This window comes from Muscardinus avellanarius (genome assembly GCF_963383645.1).
Source record: "Muscardinus avellanarius genome assembly, chromosome: 18".
In the NCBI taxonomy this organism is placed as follows: domain Eukaryota; kingdom Metazoa; phylum Chordata; class Mammalia; order Rodentia; family Gliridae; genus Muscardinus; species Muscardinus avellanarius.
Window position 1 is genome coordinate 11282639 of NC_137804.1, and position 24749 is coordinate 11307387.

At 37.8% G+C, this 24749-nt stretch overlaps 1 protein-coding gene across 5 annotated transcripts in view; it reads right to left on the minus strand.

Annotated features, from left to right (window-relative positions):
- RBMS3 (RNA binding motif single stranded interacting protein 3) overlaps positions 1-24749 on the minus strand; it is a gene marked incomplete at its 3' end in the record, with an annotated part of 718132 nt that overhangs the window by 237230 nt on the left and 456153 nt on the right. For all 5 annotated transcript variants that reach the window (XM_080714872.1, XM_080714869.1, XM_080714871.1 and 2 more), the window contains exon 5: positions 5357-5514. In XM_080714872.1, the coding sequence (XP_080570998.1) occupies positions 5357-5514 (158 nt within the window). The remainder of the gene's footprint in view (positions 1-5356; positions 5515-24749) is intronic.

Consider the following 24749-nt stretch of genomic DNA (forward strand, 5'->3'; position numbering starts at 1 on the left):
TGCATTGTGATAGGTTTGATTTGAAAAAGATTAATGAATAAAACTTTCAAGAGTTATAACAAGTACACCTAACTTTGCACCCTGGGGTTGGAGGTCAGTGAAGGAAGGGTTCCTTGAACAAAACCTTGCAAGTCAATACTTGAGAGCTGAGTAGGCAGAAGCCAAGGGAACAGTCAGCCGTGGAGACTGTAACCAGTCAAAAAATGCAGCCTGTGCCCTGGTCACCAGGCAAGAAGGGACAAGGCCAGGAAGGAGAGTGATGCCAGGGATAATGTGGACAGGTCTGGGAGGGAAATCACAGGAGCCATATTGAAGGACTCTAAGGCAGACCCTGACATAATCAGATTTGAATTTTAAGGGCTATCCTTGGCTTCAAAGCACAAAATGCAGCAGAGGAGAAAGAGGTTGCATTCAGGACAGAGATAAGATTGCTATCTTATTTACAGTTTGCGCCCTTTCTCAGTTCCCAAAGAACAGTAACTTTGTTTTTTTTTTTGTTACTTTTATTTTTTTTCTTTTTATTTATTTTTTTTTAATTTTATTTTATTGGTGCACTGTATTCATACATCATAGTGGGATACAAACTTTTGTAGACATACATGCACACATCGCCCAGTCAGCCCCCACCCAATCCCCACCCCATTCTCTCCCCATCCCTCCCTCCCATGCTTGGCTTAGTGGTTGACATCTAGTATTATAGCAATTTATCCAAAATTAAAAATGATAATCTCACATAACAGTTTCATTTGTCTGATACCAAGCTTTTGATGACTTAAAGATAACATTTCAATATTTCTTTTTGCTTTCTTTCTTACCAGAGAATATTTTTTTCTTTTTTTTAGGTGAAACTATCATATATTTATTTTTCAGAAAAAAATCTATCCTGATATGGAATATGGACTCTAGATACCCAAAACAATCTCGAAGCAAAAACAAAGCTAGAAGATGTATATTTTCTGATTTCAAACCATATAAAGCTACAATAATTGAAACAGTGTAGTACTGTTCTAAAGGCAGATATATAGACCATTGGAGTTAAATACAAGCCTAGAGCTAACTTCTTCCCTATATTGTCAAGTTATTTTTGACAAGGTTTCCACGAAGATTTGGTGGTGGAAATAATAATCTTTTAACTAAATATTGTTGAAAAATAATAATTACATGGAAAAGAATAAAATTGGACCCTTACCTAATCCCACATACAAGTATTAACTCAAACTAGATAAAAGACCTAAATATAAATCTTAAGACTATAAACTTTTAGGAGAAAATCTGGGTCATAAAACCTCACAACATTGAAATTGGCAGTGATTTCTTGGATATGATTTCAATGGCACAGACAACAGAAGAATATACAAACTCCCTAAAAAATAAAAGAAAATATTGTATATCCAAAGACAATGTAAACAGAGTTAAAAGTTACTAATAGAATTGGATAAAATATTTCCAAATGCTATATCTGAAGGTATATTAATATCCCAACTAGAAATCCTAAAAATTAACAACAATAAAGGCAAACAATACAATTTAGAGATAGGTAAAAGACTAACATAAATAATGAATCTCCACAGATAACCAATCTTAGTTGTCTGTTGGATGGAAACTCTTGTTTCTCTGGTTCTGGTGAGTGTTACCTCTTTCTTCTTTGTAGTTAATCTCTTTGAGTATTTTCTCTAGCGCTGGTTTTGAAGACATAAATTCCTTCAGTTTCTGTTTGTCATGGAAGCTTCTTATTTCTCCATCTAATTTGATAGAAAGTTTTGCTGGATAGGAAATTTTTGGCTGGAAGTTGTTTTCTTTCAGAGTTTGGAATATGTTACTCCAAGCCCTTCTGGCTCTCATGACTTGGTTTGGGAAGTCTGGAGTGATTCTAATTGGTTTGCCTCTGAATGTCACTTGGCCCTTTGTTTTTGTTGCCTTTAAGATTCTCTGCTTGGCTTCCACATTGGTCATTTTGACAATTATATGGCGTGGGGATCCTCTTCTCCGATCCTGTCTAAAGGGAGTTCCATAAGTTTCCTGGATCTGTGTATCAACCTCTTGCTCTATATTTGGAAAATTTTCTGCTATTACTTCCTTGAAGAGATTGTTGATCCCTTTGGTATCACTTTCTTTTCCCTCCTCTATTCCAATTATTCTTAGGTTAGCTCTCTTAAGATGGGCCCATATTTCTTCAATGTCAGATTCCTGCTGTTGGATATCTTTTTCTAGATTAGAAACTATGCGTTCATTTTTGGATTGCTCATCTTCTAAGAGCGAGATTCTGTTCTCCATGTGGTCTAATCGGTTGTTTGTGCTTTGAATTGAGGCCTTTACTTCATTAATTGCATCCTTTATCTCTTTTTGGCTCTCTCTGAGTTCTCTTCGAAGCACCTCTATTATTTCTACAGTTATTTTCCTGATTTGATCTTCTAGAAATCTCTGATTTTCTGTTTTATCAGGTTCTGATGTTGTGGGGTTGTGCACATTCATTACTCCAGTGTTATTCCTCTTTCCCATGATTTAGGAAGTTTGTGCCTTCTCTGGGTTCTTCCCTTGGGTCACTATGGCTTCACTTAAGGTGCTCTGGATCTCGAGTCTGTATTATCTCAGACCCTACTACTCCTTTACTGGGTTGTATCACAGAGTCTCCGACCCAGGGAGTCGATAGAGGCTGCTTTAAACTATGGGGGGTGCCAGGTTGCACGCTCTCCTATGGTGTGATATCTCTGCCACCACCACTCCCTCACTGGGTCAAGTCCCAGGAGGCACAATACTGGGATTTCTCCTCTGTGGCCCGCAATTTGACTCACTGTTCTTGAGTACGTAGATGTAGTTGTACTGGACTCGGTGAATTCACTGCTGCTGCCGCCGCCAGTGGCAATATGGCGCCTCTGCCACGCCCTCGGCCATGAGGCTGGCGTATTTTTTCTTCTCTGGTTTTGATTTCCACTCTGAATCCCTGCAGCGTGTGCTGAGCTCAGCCACTGGGAGCTTTAAATGCTGTCTGCACCGAAAGTTCCCGCCTGGCTGTTCCGCAGCGGCTCACCTGGCTTGCTGTAGCCGTCCGCTGAGTTCGCCGCTGCCGCAGGCAGTATGGCGCTGCTGCCGCGTCCTCGGGCGCGTGTGTCTCCTCTGTGGCCCTGAGCTCTGTTCTCAGTCCGCTTTCTCTCTGGAGCCTGGTGGTTTTTTTGTTTTTCTGGTGATGGTGTTTTCTGACTATGAAAGGCGCTCTTTTTGTGGTAATGGAGATTGGTTGTTAGCGGGACTCTTAAGCCCCGCTTTTCTCGGTCGCCATCTTCCCGGAAGTTAGTAACTTTGTATATTTCACTCTTTCATGACATCAAGTACCGTGATGGCAGTTTTGGTCTCACGATATATATTTCTGGGCTCTGTGCTTTAGAAGAATACACTTCATTTTAACCAAACATGAAGTGAACAACACAGATTGTGATGGGCTCCCAATTTTTTTGTTAGGTGAAAACTGTGCACCTCCAAGTTAATATGTTGGGGTCCTATCCCCCAGCACTCCCAGAATGTGTGTACATTTAGAGAAAGATTATTGTAGAGGTAATAAAAATAAAACCTGAATCCAGGATTGACTATGTCCTTAGAAGAAGAGGCTGTCAGCACATAGACATGAAAGAAGGAAGCCTAGGAACACACAGGAAGAAAGTAACCATCTGCAAAACAGAGAGAAACCTTCACCAGAAAGCAACCCTGAAGATGCCTGGACATCTTATTTCTAGCCTCCGGAAACATGAGAAAATAACTTTCTGTTACTTAAGCCTCCCAGTCTGTGGCACTTTCTTGGGGTGGCCCTCACAAACTTACAAGCTTACAAACTTGTACCTAGGAAAAGGAAAAATAAAATTACCATAGATGCTAGAAAATGTGCTCTCTTGATGAATTTGAGATGTGTGTTTATTTCTCAGCAGGAGCACAAATGAAGGAGACACTAATTTATCAGAGAGGTTTTGGAGAGCAAACAATGGAGGAGGAACCAAGGGAATGTGCTTGGGGTGTAAACAAAACATAGCAGTCCTTTCCGTGAACTCTCGCATGGCTCAGGCTCCCGAGAGGAGTTTGTACACGATCCAAGAATGATCACACTGGCAAAATCCAGAGACCCAGTGGGTGCCCTGCGCTTTTCCTAGACCAGAAAAATCAACAGCTGTCACTGTTCTGAAAGCCTGGATGTCTTCTGCACACACCCAAGGCTGGGAGAATGTCTTCATTCTGCTTGTTTTGATTCTAACCATCAAGCACCAACCCTGCATCGAGCTACTACTCTATTACATGTAGAACATTGTGGAGAAGGAAAATAATTTTAAGACTTGGCCCTATAGTCTTGAGGGAAGTCAAGTTAGAGATTAATTAATATTTACATAGTTGTTATATTATTATCTTACAAAGTGGCTCAAAGTGTGGTTTTGAATGGTTTCCCTGTGATGGCGGGGACCCTTCTAGGTGAACACAAGTCCTGCAAGTCTTGGATGCTCTGACTTGCAGTGGACACCTAACACCCACCCACGTTAAGTTAACTGGAGACACACAAAAATGGAGACATGCCATGGAGACATGCAGGATTTTAAGTTTCTTTTCTTTTTTTTTATCATTAAGCAGTTTCTTTCTCTTTGGGGTTTCTTTAGCTTATTTTTTTCATGAAAGCACAGCAGGTACAATGATTTTAACTTCACTCCTGGCTGGGATCCTCTTTTGTAAACAGTCTTTGAAAGTTAAAATGAAAACACTACTCTTTTCAACAATGAAAGTAATACAATTTGTCTTCTTTTTTTTCTGTTTTGCTAGAAATATAAGAAGTACACAGCCAGTGACCCTCCGATGCAAATACCTCCTTGATCTCACCTTATATGTCTGTGTTTCTTGACACTTCCCAATAATTGATTTATCTCTACATCTTTTCTTTCTACTGACTGAGAAATATATCACCTTTCTTCTTTAGAAACTAATGCAAAAACAACTGGATGTTTTGTTAACTACTGAGGGCTCTTTTGCTCTAGGGTACTGGGCATTTATCATCCCTGGTTAGAATTGGTACCATGTGAATTTGTTGATCTATAAACACAGAGAGGACTGGGAACTGGGTATGTATATCATTATGATTAGAGACACAAAAACACATTCCATGTATATATTTTAGCAAGCACACACAGCATTTAAAATTACTTTGGATTCTTTGGCTTGAAGCAAAGATACAGAGATGACAGGTTTGATAAGCTACCTTTTTAAAGTTTTATTTTATTTTGCATATTCTATTGCTATGGGCCTTAGTATTAGAAAGAAACAGAATTGAAAAAGAAATAATGAGGAAAGATAGGCGAAGTACCAGTTAAATACAAGAAAAAAGTTTTACCTGGCAAAGCCAACACCTCTGCTGACTCCATTAGCATCTCTTAGTATCCTCGTGGAGATGACATGTCCGAAGGGTTTCAGCATATTCTCAAGTTCCTGCTCATCCATAGAAATGGGGAGATTCGAGATGTATAGATTTGTTGGGTCTTGTTCTTGTTGCTATGAGAAGGAAAGAAAAAAATACAATAAGTTCTGAATATTGAGAAACATAACACAAATGGAGATACTTTTGCTTAAATGGTAATCCCTAATACACTCTTTTTTTTAAGAACTGGGGATTGAATCCAGAGACATTCTACATCTGAGCTACACCCTCAGCCCTATTTTTTATTCTTTCTTTTGAAACAGGGTTTCACTAAGTTGCAGAGGGCCTCACTAAGTAGTTGAACTGGGTGTGAATCTGTGATCCTACTGTCTCAGCCTCCCAAGTACTGGGATTACAAGCATGCACCACCACACCTGGCTCTTAAGACACTCTTGAAACAGCTTTTATTAAAGTATCTACTTAATAAAGTCCCTTCCTGTGCATTAACTTTTTCATAGAAACAATGCTGTGAATGAATGCTAGGTTCTCCCTCTCCTCTCCTCTCCTCTCCTCTCCTCTCCTCTCCTCTCCTCTCCTCTCCTCTCCTCTCCTCTCCTCTCCTCTCCTCTCCTCTTCTCTCTCTCTCTCTCTCTCTCTCTCTCTCTCTCTCTCTCTCTCTCTCTGTATCTTTGTATCTCTCTCCATCTCTCTCCATCTCTCTCCATCTCTCTCTCCCTCCTTCCCTAGCTCCATCCTTAGAAAAGACTAAAAAACTTTTATTGCAATTGAACTAAGGTAAATCTGGATACAGTAGTCTTTCCTTTTCTACAGGGGCACATTCCAGGATTACCAATGGATGCCTGAAACCAATGATGGTTCTGAACCTTATAATTGAATGTGTTTTTTTTTTCATCTTATCATGCACTGTGAACTTTTGTGGTTTGAGATGCAACAGTAAAACTAGCATGAATTTCTTTCTCATTCTTCCCAATTTCGTACAAGATTCATTCATACTATGCATCTAGGCAATCTTATGCTATGATTCTTAAGTTGCTGGTCTTCACTTTCACTTAAAGGAAGCTCTTCACAGCCTCTCTTGGCTATATCTGAATGGCAAGCATCACTATGCAGGTGTGTTGGGGCCATTAATAAATAAAGCAAGGCTGACTTGAACATCAGCACAGCAATGCTACAACAGCTAAGCTGATGGACACCATCTGGCTAACAGAGGAGTAGTATATACAGGGTGGATACACTGAACAAAGGGATGACTGCCAACCTCACAGGACAGAATGGGGCAGCATGAGAGTTCAGCAGGCCTGCCATTTAAGACTTGTGAACTATCATGAACTTAACTCTGGAATTTTTCATTTAATACTTTTAGACTGTGGTTGACCGTAGATAATTGTGGCCACAGAAGATAAAGTCACAGGGGATGTAACTACTATGGTATCTCCTATTGCCACTAACTATTACTTCTACTATTGCCTCTCCAGCTGATATCATTTCTAGTTATTGGTGTTGCATTTAGTGAAGCCGTTTTCTAATCACTTACAATGTCCCATAAGCTCAGTATCCCCAGTAAGTATAACTACCACATAAGAGATCACAAAACTGAGCCCTAACTGGTCTACATGGCCCAGATTACAAGTATCAAAGCCAGGTCAGATATCTGGGCCTATCATTGAAGCTCATGGCATTCACTCTGCATGCCACCTTCCACTAGACTGGCGGGTCTCATGCTGTGGTCATATCTATAGCACCACCAGGTGCCACATCACAGGGAAAATTGTTAGAAATACAAATTTTCAGGCCCCACCTGGGACTACTGAAACTCTGAGTGTGGGACAAACCATCTAAGCCTTCCAGGTGGCTCTGATAAGTGCCCATGTTTGAGAATTGTTATCCCAGACCAAGCATTAATATTTCTATGCAAATGAGACCATGATGTCTATCATTTCTAATTCAACAGCAACAATGCTTCAATATATTTTGTCTGATAGAATGGAAATAAACAAGCCACAACTGATAGCATTATTTCTGTGTATGAATATTCTCTAATTCATATGTGAATTAATAAACTTGAATTTGGTCGTATGTATGTTGAATCCCAGTTGTATTACCAAAGTAAAACACAGCCATAATGACATAATTAATTGTGATTATCAGAGCATATCATACATATAATTGAACCATTGTATTTTAACCAAGCAGCAAACTTAAACATAAACAAGACACTAAATTGGAAAAAATAAATTCTGAAGTATATAGGAAATGGCATTATTTAGCAATAAATTATCTTCTGAAGATGATGACATTGCATTAAAATTAAAATTGGAAGAACAATGGAAAAGTATAATAAGTACAATTCTAAATATCATTTAATGTCAGAAAACACCATCATTACAAAACTAAATTCCATTGTTTTTAATAGTTCAAAATAGTGAGATAATAATATTTTAATTCAGCCTGAGGTAAGTAAGATACTTGGGGTTTATGTTTTAATAAGACTTTCTTTTCAACCTTTGACCACCATGAAAAATAGTAAAAGTAAGCATATAATCAATGATTAAAAAGACAATTACAGTTTTAATATTTAGGGATAGTCAATACATACAAATTTCATATCTGAAATCATTTCACATATTCTCTTTCCCTTATCTCCTCTCTCTCTCTCTCTCTCTCTCTCTCTCTCTCTCTCTCTCTCTCTCACTCACACAGACACACACACAGACACACACACAGACACACACACAGACACACACAGACACCATCACTATCACCAACAACAAATGACATAATTCTAGAAAGAAAATAGAGATAAAATTATTCTGTCCTAAATGGCTGTGCCTTCTTTTGGGGAAGAATCACTGGGGTGGTAAAAAAAAAAGATAAAAGGAAAAAAAGTGATATTTCAGATACATAAAAATGAACCATATATACATAAAACTCTCCAATTTTATAGTATTTCACTATCCATCACTTAATTTTAATCATCACTCCAAAGGTAGTTTGGCAAATATCATCATAGTTATTGGATAATGAGAAGATAGAGTCATGAAAGATTCATCAGCTTGCCCAAGGACAATCTGATAATTAGTGAAAAAGTTAGAATTAGATTTTGCTACATGTTTTATATCTTCCAGCTCAGAGTATTTTCTACCAGTTCAATATTTCCCAAGCTTCAAACATTTGCATATCACATCTTAGAAATGGTCTGCCTGCCATGTACTATTTATTTTACAGTTTTTTTCTAAATCAACATACCTATAGGGCTTAAGTCAACTCATTTTAAAACATAACTTTATGATGCTATTATAACTTATAACTTATAAGCAAGTGAATATCACTTGCTAAAAATGGGAGGTTACTATAAGAGCAGCAAACAAATTAGTGTTATTAAGATATAGCTAGATACCATGTGTTTACAGAAGGCTTTGGCACTCCTGGTTACCTCTCTCTTTGTTACAAAGGAAATTCTTAATTAAGAGAGGTATTAGACACACATTAGCACCAAACTGAATTGTATTTTTTTCTAATTGGGAAGAATCAGAATTGATAAAGAATTGAAAACATAACTTGTTATGATTTTTTTTTTTGCGGGTCTAGGGATGAAACCCAGGGTCATTTGACCTCCGAGCTACATCCCCTGCCCTATTTTTTATTCTTTATTTTGAAACCGGGTCTCACTGAGTTGCAGAGGGCCTCACTAAGTAGCTGAGGCTGTCCACGAACCGTGATCCTCCGGTCTCAGCCTCCCGAATGCTGGGATTACAAGCGTGCACCACCACGCCCAGCTCTTTTTATGATTTTTTTTATGATGTGTTCTTTTGTTCTGTGGTGATACGGACTAAACTCAAGGGAATTCTACCTCTAAGCTACACTCAACTCTATTATATTTTTATTTGGAAAAAAGGTCTTGCTAAGTTGCTGACAGCTTCACTAAGTTCCCTCAGTTGGCTCTGAACCTGTGACCTTCCTGTCTCAGCCTTCCAAGTACTGGGATTACAGACATGGGCTATCACACCCCACCTCTGATGTAATTTGAGTCCTACACACCTGGAGCCACTCAAATCCCATGACAAATACATTCTCTATGTCTTGGGAGTTCCTTCATGAACCAGAATTTATTAATGAGGGGGCCATAGCATGAGACACTCCCATGAATGGCTTGGAATTTGTTCAATATTCTATACCCTTTGCCCTTGATGAAACTAAATACTGATGAGCAACCTACTCCACTAGCCTCAGCTATAAAGAATTTTGTCACTTTCTCTGGGCAGCACTGTCTCTTTATCCTAATTCAAATCCATTTCCAAACCCCCTACATGCTGAATACATTGCACCTACTCAGAACGATGTGCGATCAGCGTGCAGAGCTTGCTACATAAGGGATTGCCCAGTAAGCTATTTTCTGATTTCAGATTCAAACAACAAGGCCAATTGCTTAATTTGTATTCACAGAGACGATACAGCATTGTACGGGGTTGTTCTTTATTTTGTATTCACAGAAGAGACAGAACTTTGGGCAGTGTTATTCATTAAGTAACCCTGTCCTGTGAAATGTAGTATTAGTCTTGAATACACTGGTTGACAATAGAATTTAAGGTCTGCATGGAATTAACTTTAAAAGACTGTATATATTCTTCTATTTTTACTTATGTTTTAGTTATACTAATGTATAATATTAGACTTATTTTAAATGGATTTTCATTTCCAAAAGCTGATTGGCACTATGAACTGAGGAGCACTTTTAACTTTTCAGAAGAATCTCTCATAGGAACGCAACAATCTAAAAATAACTTTATACATTTTTTCCTTAATCTAATTTCTCAAGAACACATAGATTCAGAATGTACCTAAGGGGTATCTTGTCGAATCTTATCCTTCGACAAATGATAGGAAAATAAAACAGAAGCTAAAGGAGGGGTGATGGCTTACCCAAACCCATCCTACTAGTTCATAACAGGCAAAAAATAGAATCCATGTCCATGTATACCTGGAACAATGAATGTTTTTTTATAAATTTATGATAGCGACCAAATCTTTTGTGTGTGTGTGTGTGTGTGTGTGTGTGTGTGTGTGTGTGTGTGTGTTACTGGAGATGAAACCCAGGGGCATTCTACCTTTGAGCTACACCCCTAAACCTTTTTTTAAATTAAAAAAAAATTTTTTTGGGAAACAGGGTCACAATAAGTTGCCAAATGTCTCACTAAGTAGCTGAGCTGGCCATGAATCCGAATCCTCCTGTCTCAGCTTCCCAAATGCTGGGATTACAAGCGTGCACCACCACGTCCAGCTCTGGAAACTCTTAAAATTTGATGACCAGCCTGCAACAAAGGAATGTCAGTCCAGACAAAAATTGAAATCTGTGAAATTTTTGTTTTCTTTTCTTGAGGTTATTTCTCATTTAGCTTGAGCTATAGAGTTTAGGCAGAAAACAAAAAGAATTTCTAGCCCTACACAGCATCCTACACATTGTCACTGAGTAAATGATGCACCCTGTATACTAATTTGTAAATGTATATGACTGCAATTCATACATGATTGCATTTAATTGGACATGTTACTGTAAAAAAAAAAACACCCTCATTTGAATCTGCTTCTACATCATTTCATTTGTGCAGAGATTTGTTGATGGATTATATAGTTTTGTCAAAACTCATGAGACAGAAGAAATATAGATTTTTCATTTTACATAAGAATATGTAAATAATTTATGTTTTCATTCTTAAATGACTTCATTTTGATCTTTCTTAGTAGCCATAAACTGCTAAAATAGGACTTACTGACACTTATTTCTTAGTAGTTATTACAGCTTTAAAAATTTGGAGCACTTAAAGGGAGCCAAGCAAAAGGAAAGTTACACGGGGGAGAAAAGGTGCCTATAACTAGATCAGAGATTGTGTCTGGAGCTGTGTGTTCTGAATATGCATTATTGCTATTATATAAACATTCTTCTGGGAAAGGTTGTTCTTAGGTCACAATCTCAATGCTTAACAATCTTCTGATAACTTTCATGTTTAAATGTTCAGAAAGTATTTATTGGCATTAAACAGAGATTTCAGGAAAGCTACCTTAGTTGAGGACAATTTTAATTTTCTTTTTTTTTTAATTTTCTTTTTTGATGGTACTGGGGTCTTGGAAGCCCTTCTACCTCTGGACTATACTCCCAGACCTATTTTACACTTTTTTAATTTTATTTATTTATTTTTTTAGAAACAGGGTCTCTTAAGCCAGCACGGCTGGCTTCGAACCTGCGCGATCCTCCTGTCTCTGCCTCCCAAGTGCGGGGATTACAAGCGTGCGCCACCACACCCAGCAACAATTTTAATTTTCAATCTGTTATGGTTCGATATTTTTAAAATATAATAAAGTAAATAGAAAATAGAATGAAACTAAAAGTGCCAAAGTTTTCTAAACTACATTCAACAGATACAAAATTATATTTTGGATTAGGTATAATGTTAATGTCGATTTTTTTCCAAGGTTTAGAATGCTTATGGTCAATATCTGTATACACTTTAGTAGAGACAGATGGCAGTCAGTAACATACATCTTTAGTAGCACTGCTTTAGGGAACGATTTTTCTTCATAATGTAACATTCTATGGGTATTAGTTCTTTCTTACTCTATTAAGAAAAGTCCTCTCTTTATCATAAAATTGGATATAACCAATTTCTAGTATCTTTTTAACTTTAGATAAACAAATGTTACAAGATGAAATATCCTGAACATGGATGATAAAACATCCAGAAACAAAATATCCTGAGCAGGTTCGAATCAATTCTAAAGAGAGCGTGAGACTATAAATATCTCAAAAACACAGGTAAGACTCTGATATCCCAGCAACACAAACACAGGAGAAGAAAAAAAGAAAAGAAAACCAAATAAACAAAAGACACATTGAAACTAGAATGAGATATTGGTATACCCTAGTAAAAATGGTTACCATAAAAATGATTAAAGAAAACAAGTGTTCCTAATGATGTAAAGCAAAGAGAATCCCTGTGCACTGCTGGTGAAAATGTGAATTAGTACAGCCACAATGGAAAACAATATAGAGGTTTCTTAAAAAATAAATAAATAAATAAAACCTACTCCAAGACCTAGCCATTTTGCTATTGGGTATATCTGCAAAGACAATTAAATCAGTATGTCTAAGAGACATCTGAACACTCTCACAATTCATTACTGCACCATTTGTAATAGCCAAGAAATGGAAACACATGGTGTGCCCATCACCTGATGGACATATAAATAAAATACTCTTTAGTCATTAACAAATAAAATCATATCATATGTGACAACAGGGATGGAACCAATGAGTAAAATAAGCCAGACACTGAAAGGCAAGTAAGAAAGGATCTCATTCATACATGACATTTAAGTAAGCTGATCTCATAGAAGTTGAGAGTACAATTGTGGTCGCCAGAGGCTGAAGAGAGTGGGGAGAAAAGGGATGGGCAGAGATCGGTCAGAAGGTAGTTAGCGATAGAGAAGCAAGTAGTTCTGGTATGCTACTGCCCAGTAGGGTGACAACAAAAAGGTACTGTGTATTTCAAAAGGTTTTTGAAAAAAAAAAAAAAAAGATTTGAAATGTTTCCACCAAAAAGAAATGATAAATGTTTGGGAAAACAAATATGTTTCACCTGACCTCAACACTGCACAGTATGTACATGCATTGAAACATTACATTAGCTCATTTATATAATTTTTATGATATTATCTCAGTTAAAATAAATTTAACTTAAATGGAAAAGAAATAAATGGAGAGAGACATTCAGGCAGACTGAAGACAATAATAATAGGACTTTATTATACAGAGATTTAAATTATTCAGCATATTCCAGAGGTTTTACTTTTTATAACAAGTGACCCTTTTATCAACCCTAGTTTGGAGATAGGGTGAGAGTTATTATCTGAACATTACAGAACATTACAACTGATAAAATTGGACCTGATACATTAATAGGACACATGGTTAATAAGTGGATGAGATACTGTAAGTGATATTTTTGACCCCTGATCTAGTATTCTTTCTTACATGACTCTGAAAATTGCCTATGCTTTTCAATGGATTTCACTTATAGAGAAGAAAAATGTATGTGAAGACAAAGTACCAATTTTGTTTAGTGAGTTTTTTTTAGCAGTCTTTTTCAAATGATGTAGCCATTTGAAAATTAATCATAATAAAGACTAAATGTTTTGGAACCCTAGAAACAAAAACAGAGTCAGGCATTCCATGTCAAAGAGCTGCCCTGTAGGCATCAGCTATTTTGTTTTTGGTGGTACTGGGGTTCCTGGAGGCCCTTCTATATCCGGGCTACACTCCCAGACCTTTTTTTTTTTTTTTTTTTTTTTTTTTTTTTTTTTTTAGTTTTGGGGAAACAGGGTCTCTTAAGCCAGCACGGCTGGCTTTGAACCTGCACGATCCTCCTGTCTCTGCCTCCCCAGCGCTAGGATTACAACCATGTGCCACCACGCCTGGCTGAAGCCTGTGGTTTTGACACACAAGTTTTAGTAACATAAGTGTGTATGTGATAATTTCATGGGCCAATTTTATTTTGTCACTTATTCTAGGGGTTTCTGTGAGTGTGTCTTTGACTGTGTAGAAAAACTTGCCTCCATGAATGTAGGGGTGGGGGCTTATGCAATCTGATGAAGACAGAGTAAAAGTAAAACCTAATCCTCCTGGTAGTTAAGAGACAATCCTTCCTGCCTCACTGTCTTTGACATGGGACCTTATATTGTCCCTGCCTTCAGACCCAGATTGCAACATCCATTCTTCCTGGTCTTAGGCCCACTAAACTTTAGAATGTGCATTAGTCAGCCTTTGCTTTACTCTGACCAAAGCACCTGGCAAGCGTAACAAAGAGAAGGAAAGGTTCATTTGGCTCACAGTTGCAGAGATGTAGTCCATGGTTGGCTTACTCCAAGGCAGAAGCATCCTGGTTACAGTGTATGGCAGAGGACGGATGCTGAGCTCATGGCAGCCAGGAAGCATGGGAAGCAAGAAGAGGGTTCCAGGGACAAAATAGTTCTTGCAGCCATGCCACCAACTGACCCAGCCCCTCTAGCATACCCCACTCCTGAGCCTTTCTGCTTTGAGCACGTGCTTTCAACACATGCGCTCTTATAAGATAGGGGAGGTGGGCTGTAACAAACCATGATGGAGTAGAACTACATAGGTGGCTCTTCTGGGTGCCCAGGTACTGACTGAAGGTCTTGGCATTTATCAGCCTTCCTAGTATCATGAGTTAATTCCATATAATCAAGAAAGAGAGAAAGAAAAGAAGGCTTACTTCTATTGGTTTAGTGTCTCTGGAGAAACCTGACAAATGCCATGTGTAACTTTTGTCACATAGAATTGTTATCTAAAAAGGATATATGTTCTGTTGTGACCCACACACTGGGATTTCTGAGTTCCCTGATCACAGAGACCCTGGATTTGAACAGAGGAAATGAGATGCACAGCCTTACCCTAAGATAGATACTCTCTCCCACAGACAAAAAATAAAATCCAAGGAGATTCATTAGAGACCTAAAGGATGGGTAAAGGGTAATTAAGAAGTAGGCTCTTATCCCCAAATGGTGCCTAATAAACATGCCCCTCTGTCCTGTTGGCCAAATGTCCCTTCACTTGCCATCACCATCCATCAAAAGAGCCGGCATGATTTTCTTTTGCTATTCCTGCATAGTGCTGGGCTTACAGGAGGGTGATTGCTGCTTTTTTTTTTCCAATCAAAACCATAATTTCCCCAAGAAATACATCTTTTAAAGGAAGCTTGTAATGATTTCATATTTAATGTAAGTATAGCATTAGCTACTGGAGTTTACATCTGCAAGTTCAATCAGAGGATTTAATCCTGGAAAAAACAACAACAGAGGCCTGATTGTAAAACAGTTCTCCAAGCTCCTGACAACCTGAACCACTGGATATGTGTGCTATTCTTTAAGGCCTGGGCTTTTATTTCTAGAACCTTTTAGCAGTCCCAAATAGAGATAAACAGTGCATGATGAAATGGGCCTCATGGATCTGTATGAATGACCTGGAATTACCTGTTATTCTGGAACAGGGAGCCAGACTGGTTTCCTGGCTTTCCTTGACTTCCTCCTCCTCATGCACTTCAAGACCTCCAGCTCAGTTTCACCCCTGATGTGATGGTTTCTCCTGTGAGAAAATGCTAAATTAACATTTACAACATTGAGCTCTCTCTATAGTTTTATTGTAACATATTACAATAGCACAAAGAGGTATGGTTCTGTTACTCAGGTCCTGAGAGTGAGAAAGTAGAACAGGAAATAAAACTATAGAGGATGACTCAATATTGTAAACACATCACACATTTTCTCCATCTAATTTACTGCTCTGAAGGGGTCCCAGGATATTTATTTTACCCACTTGCTGTAAACTCTGGGATAGAAACTTGACACCAGTTTTGTTGATAATGGCCACAATCCTCCTTCAAACTATAAAATTACAAAAATGGCATAGATATAGCTGTAACATTACTCTGCTACTCTACTAATTTCGTCTAGAATAATCATCATAACACACACAAACACAGAACCAATGTAAAACATTCTTGTATCATATGCCTAGACTAAGAAAGCTCAGACGGACAAAGGCTCAGATCTATGTTTAGTATGAATATACAAACGCATTACTGAAGTCCAAAAGATGCTAAGGACAGGAAATTTAACTCTAGAACGACCAATTCCATTGTGACCTGTGAAAACTACATCCACAGAACACAGCACAAACAAATGGCTCACTAGATTACACAACAAAGCTCATATGATGAACATTCTGTCCCACAAAATTTGGGCTGCTGGATAAAATATGAGACATTCCATTGAATTAGAGTTTCTGGTAAGCAGTGAGCAATATTTTGAGTGTAATTAAACGCCAAATATTTCATGAAAAATACACTAAAATATTCACTACCCACGGGAGTATCATTTTATACAAAATGGGATGTCGTTGGGATTTGTACAGTATGACGTTAGCTAGTATTCTTTGGAATGTGCAATATGCCAAGGATTGTGCTTTAAACTCATTTGTATTCATGATGCTTTTATCCCTCAGAGTCACCCTTGGGGTAGAGTCTATTAATATCCTCATTTTGCACGTGAGAAAGCTGAAGTTGAAAGAAGCTACAGAATGGCCCAAGGTTCCACAGCTGTTAAGTCCAACTAGAATACAAATCCAAACTGATTTGAATCAGATGTCACCAACACAGTACTTTTAATTGCTGGCTTACAAGTCTTTCTGAGGGATCAAAATGAAGGCTCTACTGTTGGGTGGGCTGCCCCAGGTTTTCTGAGTATAACTACTTGGCAATGCTATTCACTTTCCTCAGAATGGGAATCTTGGTCACACGGGGGGAATAATTTAGCAACAGAGGACCCAAGGTAGTCTTATTTGTAAGACTGCAACAAAAAAAAGTTCCCAAATTTTCAAGGGAAAAAAAGCATGCCTAATTTTCTTTTTAACCTCGACTATATAAGGATAAGTTTAAAAATATATATTCAATCCATAGGAAGTAAAAATAAAAAGAACACAGCTCTGTACACAAAATATTCTGCTGTGTTGTTGTTTTTCATGAATCTTCTTTTATCCTGGAATTGTCCAGTATCAACTTCACAGGAACATGATTCCTGAAAGCCATGTACATTTCACTTGTTACAGAGGAAGTAGTCAGCTCTAAGCTGGCACTTTTTAAAAAAAAATCAAATCAAAATGAAATGGCTGGACATTAAGGTTCTGTCAGTCTAAGTGAGGGATAGTGTAATCTAGGCTCAATATGCCTGAAGGGTACAAGATATTTGGTGGTCTGTGCTAGGGACAGAAAATATCAGGCCAGAAAAAATCCTTAATATCAGCTTGGAGAAAATTTGGTGGGTGAGATAGGTAGATAGATAGATAGATAGATAGAAAGGAAGAGAAAGGAAGAAAGGAAGAAAGGAAGAAAGGAAGGAAGAAAGAAAGAAAGAAAGAAAGAAAGAAAGAAAGAAAGAAAGGGCTGTCAATATAGGGTGCAATGGAGGAGAAACCTATCTAGGTTATAGTGTCTTGCATCCATCTCTTCTATTAACATTAGGATCTAGGTAGGGAAAAGAAAAGAGAAGATAACAAGGGCAGGCTGAAGATGATAACATGCAAGAAACCACTCCAACTGTAAAGAGTGTCTTCTATCATCCTTGCCATCTTTTCTTTGGCACATACATTACTTGCAATTATTTCTTTAAAAAATCCATCATTGGGAAAGAGATAAGTCTTATTCTTCATGTGACTCAAGGACCAATTCAAGTGCTTCACCATGCCTGCCTAGGTATCAAGAAAAAAGAAATGCATACATTTCTCTGTCCTCACTCAGATTTAGATTCTCTATAGGATTCCTGTGACTCAGCAGAAAAGCACACTCGAACAAGTAGAGGTCTTTATGGTCACAACACACATCCAAATGAAAGTCTCTTGTTGATTGAGTCATCCCAATTCAGGGCACTTTAATGAATGGATCATTTACTTGTCGACTATTCACCCATTCAACACTTCTTCCATCTTCCAGCATATATCTGCCTGAGCTACATCTTGAGGACACCGCTAAAGAGTCCATAATCCCTGCCTGCCAAAAGACCTCAGCTTTTGGAACAGTTTAAAACTAAATTTTCATAATAAAGTGATACTTGTGATTAGCTAACACACAAGTACAGCCAAAAATGATGTAGATATCTGCCTCCTAACTCTTATAGTCCATAACTTGAAATTTTATTTTCCTCAAAATGGTCATCAGTCCACCTAAATTACATCCAAATGATGTCTCAGTTATGGCAAGAGTGTGAAAATTAATTTTGAAATATAAAAATGAACCCTGGGATATGATAAGGCCAAAGACAATTAGTAATGTCAATTTGGGTTCTCTAGCAAACTATTTATATATATTTCCATTTCAATAAAACCAGTTTTGTATATCATGCTCCAGAAAGCTTTGGATTCATAGCCATGTAAACAGCAACAGGCTGGTCCTCATTTTAACTAGCTCTACAATATCCACTGGTATTAACAAGTCTCACTAAATGTCCTGAACTCTTAAAAGGAGATTATTAAAATAACCTCAGAGGGTTATTGTGGGGATTCAGTGATTTGTTATACTAAAAATTTAGTAGAGCACCATGTCCATAGGAGAAGCTCAGGAACTCATTATTATTTAGACAATTTCTATTACATAAACAAATCTAGGACAAGGCAAAAAGACAACCACTAACTAAATGTAAGCCATGTTATAAAACAACCATTATCACTGTTTGGGATTTGTCCCATTGCAGCCCTCATAAGTGCAAACTTACTAGACATTATATTAAATTGTGTGGAGCTGGGCATATTAAATTGATGAGACTCTTAAAATGTGGCCACTGCATTAGTAAGAGAATCTAGAAATATATTACAGGGTGGGAAACATAACACCATTCTTATCATTTATGAGCTAAAAAGATTAATGATTTATTACTGGGCTCATTAATCAAAATGGTATGGCATTTTTCTTTTCTTTTCTTTTTTTTAAGGAGCAATTCTACTGTTCAAGTCAATTAGCCCACCAAAGCTATTACATCAGAGAAGCTACAATGTTATTCAGACTTCCCTGGGAGTATTTAGAATATAAAATAAATGCTATTATTCAGAAGATACCAAATTGCTAAGCTTCTTAAATTCATACAATTGGGAACCTGCAGTACATTAAAATGCTGAAACTCATTAAGAGTCTTTTTTTTTTTCATCTCAGTTTTAGAGTCACCCACATGCTCAGAAACATTAAGAACAATAAAACACACTGGATTCTAAAGAGAGAGTGAATTCTCTCCTGGATTCACTTCAATATGTCATTGAACAGAGCCGACAGCTAGCCTCCCTGACCACAGCAGCTTCGTTGCGGGATTCCCCTCATACTCAAATAAAACCACGAAGGTAGCTAACATGATACTCTAACAGGAAGGAAAGAGTAGTTAGATCATATTGGCCACTTACCTTTCTAGATCTCTATTTAAACATTTGGTTATCATTACATAAAATGTTAGCAATGACTTTAGCCAATGAAATGAGAATTGATGCATTTCTTCTTGTAAAAAGGAATAAAGAAAAGAAAGAGGAGAGAAGAAAATTCCTTCAACTTGAAAGAAAATATAGATGTAAAGGGAATGTTAGAATCAGAAACTCATCACTTGGAAATGGAATATGATGGGACACACCTGTAATCAGAGTACTTGGGAGGCTAAGAAGGAGGTTTGCAGGTTTGTGGCCAGACTCGGCTACTTAGTGAGGCCCTCTGCGACCTAGTGAGACCCTGATTCAAGAAAAGGAATACAAAATAGGGTTAGAGGTATGGTCCAGAGTTAGAATGCCCCAGGGTTCAATCAATCTCCAGTACCAAAAGAAAAGAAAATCACCACTTGGCACTCATAACACTAACAGCTGATTTAGGCAAGAATTAGAGGTGATTGGATTAGCTAGACATGGCAGCAAATCTATAATCTCAGTATTTGGTAGGCTGAGATAAGTGGATGTCAGGTTTGAAGCCAACCTCAGTAGTTTAGTGAAGCCTTAAGGAACTTAGACTATGCTTTCTAATTAATAATATTAAAAATAGGGCTGGGGTGTGGCTCAGAGGAAGAATGCCCCTAAGTTCAATCCCAATGGGGAAAAAAAATGAAATAGGCCAGGCCTGGTGGTGCACGCTTGTAATCCCTGTGCTTGGGAGGCGGAGACAGGAGGATCACACAGGTTCGAAGCCAGCCTTGCTGTCTTAAGAGACCCTGTTTCCAAATAAAAGTATAAAATAGGTCTTGGAGTGAAGCCCAGAGGTAGAAGGGTTTCCAGGAACCCTAGTACCACCAAAAAAGAAAAAAAAGAAAAAAAAGAAAAAATAAATGGCAGTGGAGGTCAAAATTGGTGGGTGAATGAATTATAAGAACTAGAAAATGAGTCTAATATCTAAGAAAGTTCTAAGATACTCAGTAGTTACCAGGGGAAACATAGTAGCTTATTTATGAAGATATCTGCCAGAAAACATCTTAATCAAGTGATCAAAGGAGGACTGTCAGAAGAGGATGAGTGGGCACCACATGATTCTCCAGAATCTACCTGTCAGAACACACCAGCCAGACATCAGTGTCAGACACTACAGAAACAATGACCTGTAATCTCCAACAATGCAAGGGCAATAAAGACTGAGAGACTACTGTAGGTGAAATGATAATAAGAAGTCTTGTGTGGTGCACATGCCTGTTATCTCAGTCCTTGACAGGCCAAGGCAGAAGAGTCACAGGATAGAGACCAGCTTCAGGAACTTAGTGAGACTCTCAGAAAACTAGTAAGACTGTGGAAAGGAAGGAAGGAAGGAAGGAAGGAAGGAAGGAAGGAAGGAAGGAAGGAAGGTAGATTATCATACAAGTTTTGCAACTTTTTAAGTTTGAGTTTACTCAAAAGTGAGAGCTAAAACAGCTGCAAACAGAAAATAAACAAGCTATTAGCCTTGATAGCCATATCCAAAAAAGAAAAAGTAGTCATCATGAGTGCTTCATTTTATAAAAGAAACATCAAGACTGTAGACTGTGACTTGCATTCAAACACCCTCCCCGAAGACTGAAGGAACAGGAAAACAAGTCCTCTGTCTCCTTCCACTGATGGTGTGCAACTGTCCTGCTCAGCACCACGGACAGCTCCGGTTTGTTTGGTTCCTTTGTGCACTATTAGCTCCTGATCCACCACTGAAGGTGTTAGGTTACATGTCTGCCTAGGTGACTGTTCAAACAGAATGAAGATGGAGATTATAACTCAATCCCAGGCATATCTAAGCAATAGTAAAAGAGCCAGATAATTATCCTTAAATGTAGATATAACTCTCTTCAGCCACCACAATGCTTACTTGAATTTGCCAAATTTATTCTTCATAATGTGGCCTATCTAGGCACTATCAGAATCTTTTTCACATTAATATACACATAGTATGCTTTTGCAAGCTTGCAATCTTGGGCACACATGATATACAGCAATGGTTGATATATCTGACCAATGTATAAAATCAGGAAATTTTGATAGGATGGTAGGCAATATCTGGAGACATTATTGCTTGTCACAACTACAATGGAAGGGCTGGCTGCTCCTGGCATTCTACACACACAGGAAAGTCTCCTACCGCAAAGAATTCCTTGTGAAAGTATATGTCATGTCAAGGTTGAGAGATTCCCTATTATGAATTCCTTTTTATTTTTATGGGTCTAGGGATGGAACCCAGGGGTATTTGATCTCCGAGCTACACGCCCTGCCCTGTTTTTTAATTATTTATTTTGAAACAGGGCCTCATTAAGTTGCGGAGGGCCTAAGTAGCTGAGGCTGTCTGCGAACCATGATCCTCCTGTCTCAGCCTCCCGAATGCTGGGATTACAAGCATGAGCCACCACACCTGGCTGGATTCCATTTAAGAGAAAAAAAAAAAAAGGGTACATACACACATATATAAAACTTTTATGTAGTGTTATACAGAAATGATAGTTGTAATGTGAATAAAATTTTACTCCATATAATTACTTATTTACCACTATATATTATACATCATATGTAAATAGAATAAGACTTCCAGTGTTGATTTGGGTATTTTTGTTAAAGAGCTCTTAAGTACATACAAATGCACAATCAGGCATAAACTCTTCTGTTCATGGCTTAAAAGTAACTACTAAGCTACATACACTTTAAAGTTATATGAAAGCACACTGAATAACCAATGCGTTTCAATTAAAACATTGATTTAACATCAAGGATGATGCAGTTTTGCAAAACCTAAGTGGCCACTTGCAATATGAATGTTACTGACACTATATTTATGCATAGACTATATTATTTCTTCCATATAATATTCTGATTCTTTTACTACTTTTTTCATGAAAACTTTATCCAAATAGAGCCTGCCAGGCTAATAGCTTTCATTTGACTTGAAAATATTGTGTGTGTGTGTGTGTGTGTGTGTGTGTGTGTGTGTGCATGCTTTCCTTGTGATTTAAACCAGAGGCATTCAACCTCTGACCTATATCCATGGCCCTATTTATTTTTTATTTTGAAACAGGGCTCACTAAATTGTTTAGATCCTCACTGAATTGTTGAGATGGGCTACAAACTTGTGACCCTCCTGTCTCAGCCTACACGTGTGTGCCACTACACCAATCTAAAAGCATAATTTACTTAAAAAGTCAATCCCTTCCCTCTTTCTTTTCTCATTAGATCCATGAGAGTAGACTTCTCTGACATCATGTGAATATTGATGGTAATACAGATTCAGCAACAGCAGCTTTCATTGTCTTCTTTTGTCTTGAAAGAGAACTTTGAATGCAAGAACAAAAATGTACAGTCTTCATGTTTCTTTTATAAAGTGAAGTGCTTCTGAGGAATACTTTATTGGGGGGGCATAGGGTAGAAAGGCTAATAGCTTGTTTATTTGGCTTGTGCAGCTGCTTTTACTCTTATTTTAAATAAATTTAAACCTGCAAAAACAGCATAATGCATACATAGACACAGGTATACACACATGGAAACTCTAATTCTGGGCAAGTGAGTTTACCTACTTTTGTCTTTGTCTCCTGGTCCTTAAAAGAATGATATGATTACCATGGAGATATTGTGAAAAATACATGGTTGCTTTGGCAATGTTACTATCTTTCCTTCTCCTGGTCTTAATTGGCTGTACTTACACTGGATTCCTGTTTAAACTTTCTTATCAACTAAATGAGACACAGCATAAAATTGAGAACTTGAAGGAACAGGTAACTGCATCAACTTCAGAAAAATTCAAACAATGCTAAATACATATACAAAATTTTCAATAAGAACCTCAGGAACATGTGCAGGGGAGGAGAGGGAATGGGGTGGGATCTAGAGGGAAACACACCAAGTGCTGTGTGCAGGTATGTTTCCACTGCTCTTAACCTTATTATGATGTATAATTACAATGACCAATATATTAAAATAAGTAAAACAAAATTTAAAAAGCGTTTATATTAAGGAAAACACTAAATAAAAATATAGTGTTAACCTCACTATAAAGTCTCTGAAAGAGGTATAACTAGCATATAGAAAATCAGACATGGTAGAGGACAGGCAGGGAGGTCAGTGAGGATGAAAATCACAGCTTCCTTTTACTTTTTTCCATTTCTATTTTCATATGAATCTTTGAAAAGTATCAGATTAGGATATTGATGGATTTCAGATTAACTTAGAAGAAAAAATACTTATGAAATCCAGAGAATTTAAAACATTGTCTAAGAAGGCAGAAAGCCAGACCCTCCAGGCAGAAATGAGCTTCCCGTGTGTTGGATAAAGAAGGAGGTCTGATGTGGATGATGCGGAAGGAATAAGAAGGTCAAACAGGTATTGGAGGTGAGGTCAAACAGGTGTTATCATGAAATGATGGTGCACAGGTGGGTTGCAGTGTAGACGACCATGTGAAATCTACATCCTATGAAATGGTATCATCTTCTTAGTGCAATGGGAATGCTTTGAAGAATTTAACTTGGGAAAGGCATGATCTGAATTGTTCTAGAAATAGATTTTTATGTAAGAAAAGGAAAAGAGAGGGCTATGAAATGGAGCAAGGTTCCATTAGCTGGGGGGGGGGGCAATTGCAGGGTGGGGGTGATTGCAGTCGACCAGGAGCATTACCTGTGGAGGTGACAGTGGAGACAGTTGTCATGAAAAGGGGATTAAACTATCTGTATTCCAGGTAGCCTCTGTCTACTTCCTCAAGGATGTGATGTGGGAAATTTCAGAAAAGAAGGTTCAAGAATGATGTCCCAGTTTTGACATTTGTATCTTTGTCCACAAAATTACTATTTATTGTTATAGAAGATATGGAGGGTGAAATATGAGGCGAGGTGGGGGAAATCAAGAACTCTCTTATGAACACAGAAGCATTATACATTCCCATACCTCTTTTATTTTTTAACTTTGAAAAAGGGCCTTGATAAGTTGCTCAGGATGTCCTCAAAACTGCAATCCACCTGTCTCAGCCTCCCAAGTACTGGGATTACAGGCATGCACCACCATGTCTGGCTAATGACTCACTTTTGGACACTTTAAGGCTGATCTATCCATCAGACATTTATGTTCATGATTTGGCATCTAGATTTTAAAAAAGTAGTGACGAAATGTAAATGCAAACACTCAGGAACACTGGGATATCACACATCTGGTTTTATAGGCTTACTTTAGCCCAATACTTCTACGGCACTGAGCAGACAGGAAACATATTTTCTCCACAAGTAAAGGAATTCATACATTGGGCTATGAAATAGGCCAGGGCACCTGAATGTTTCGGAATGT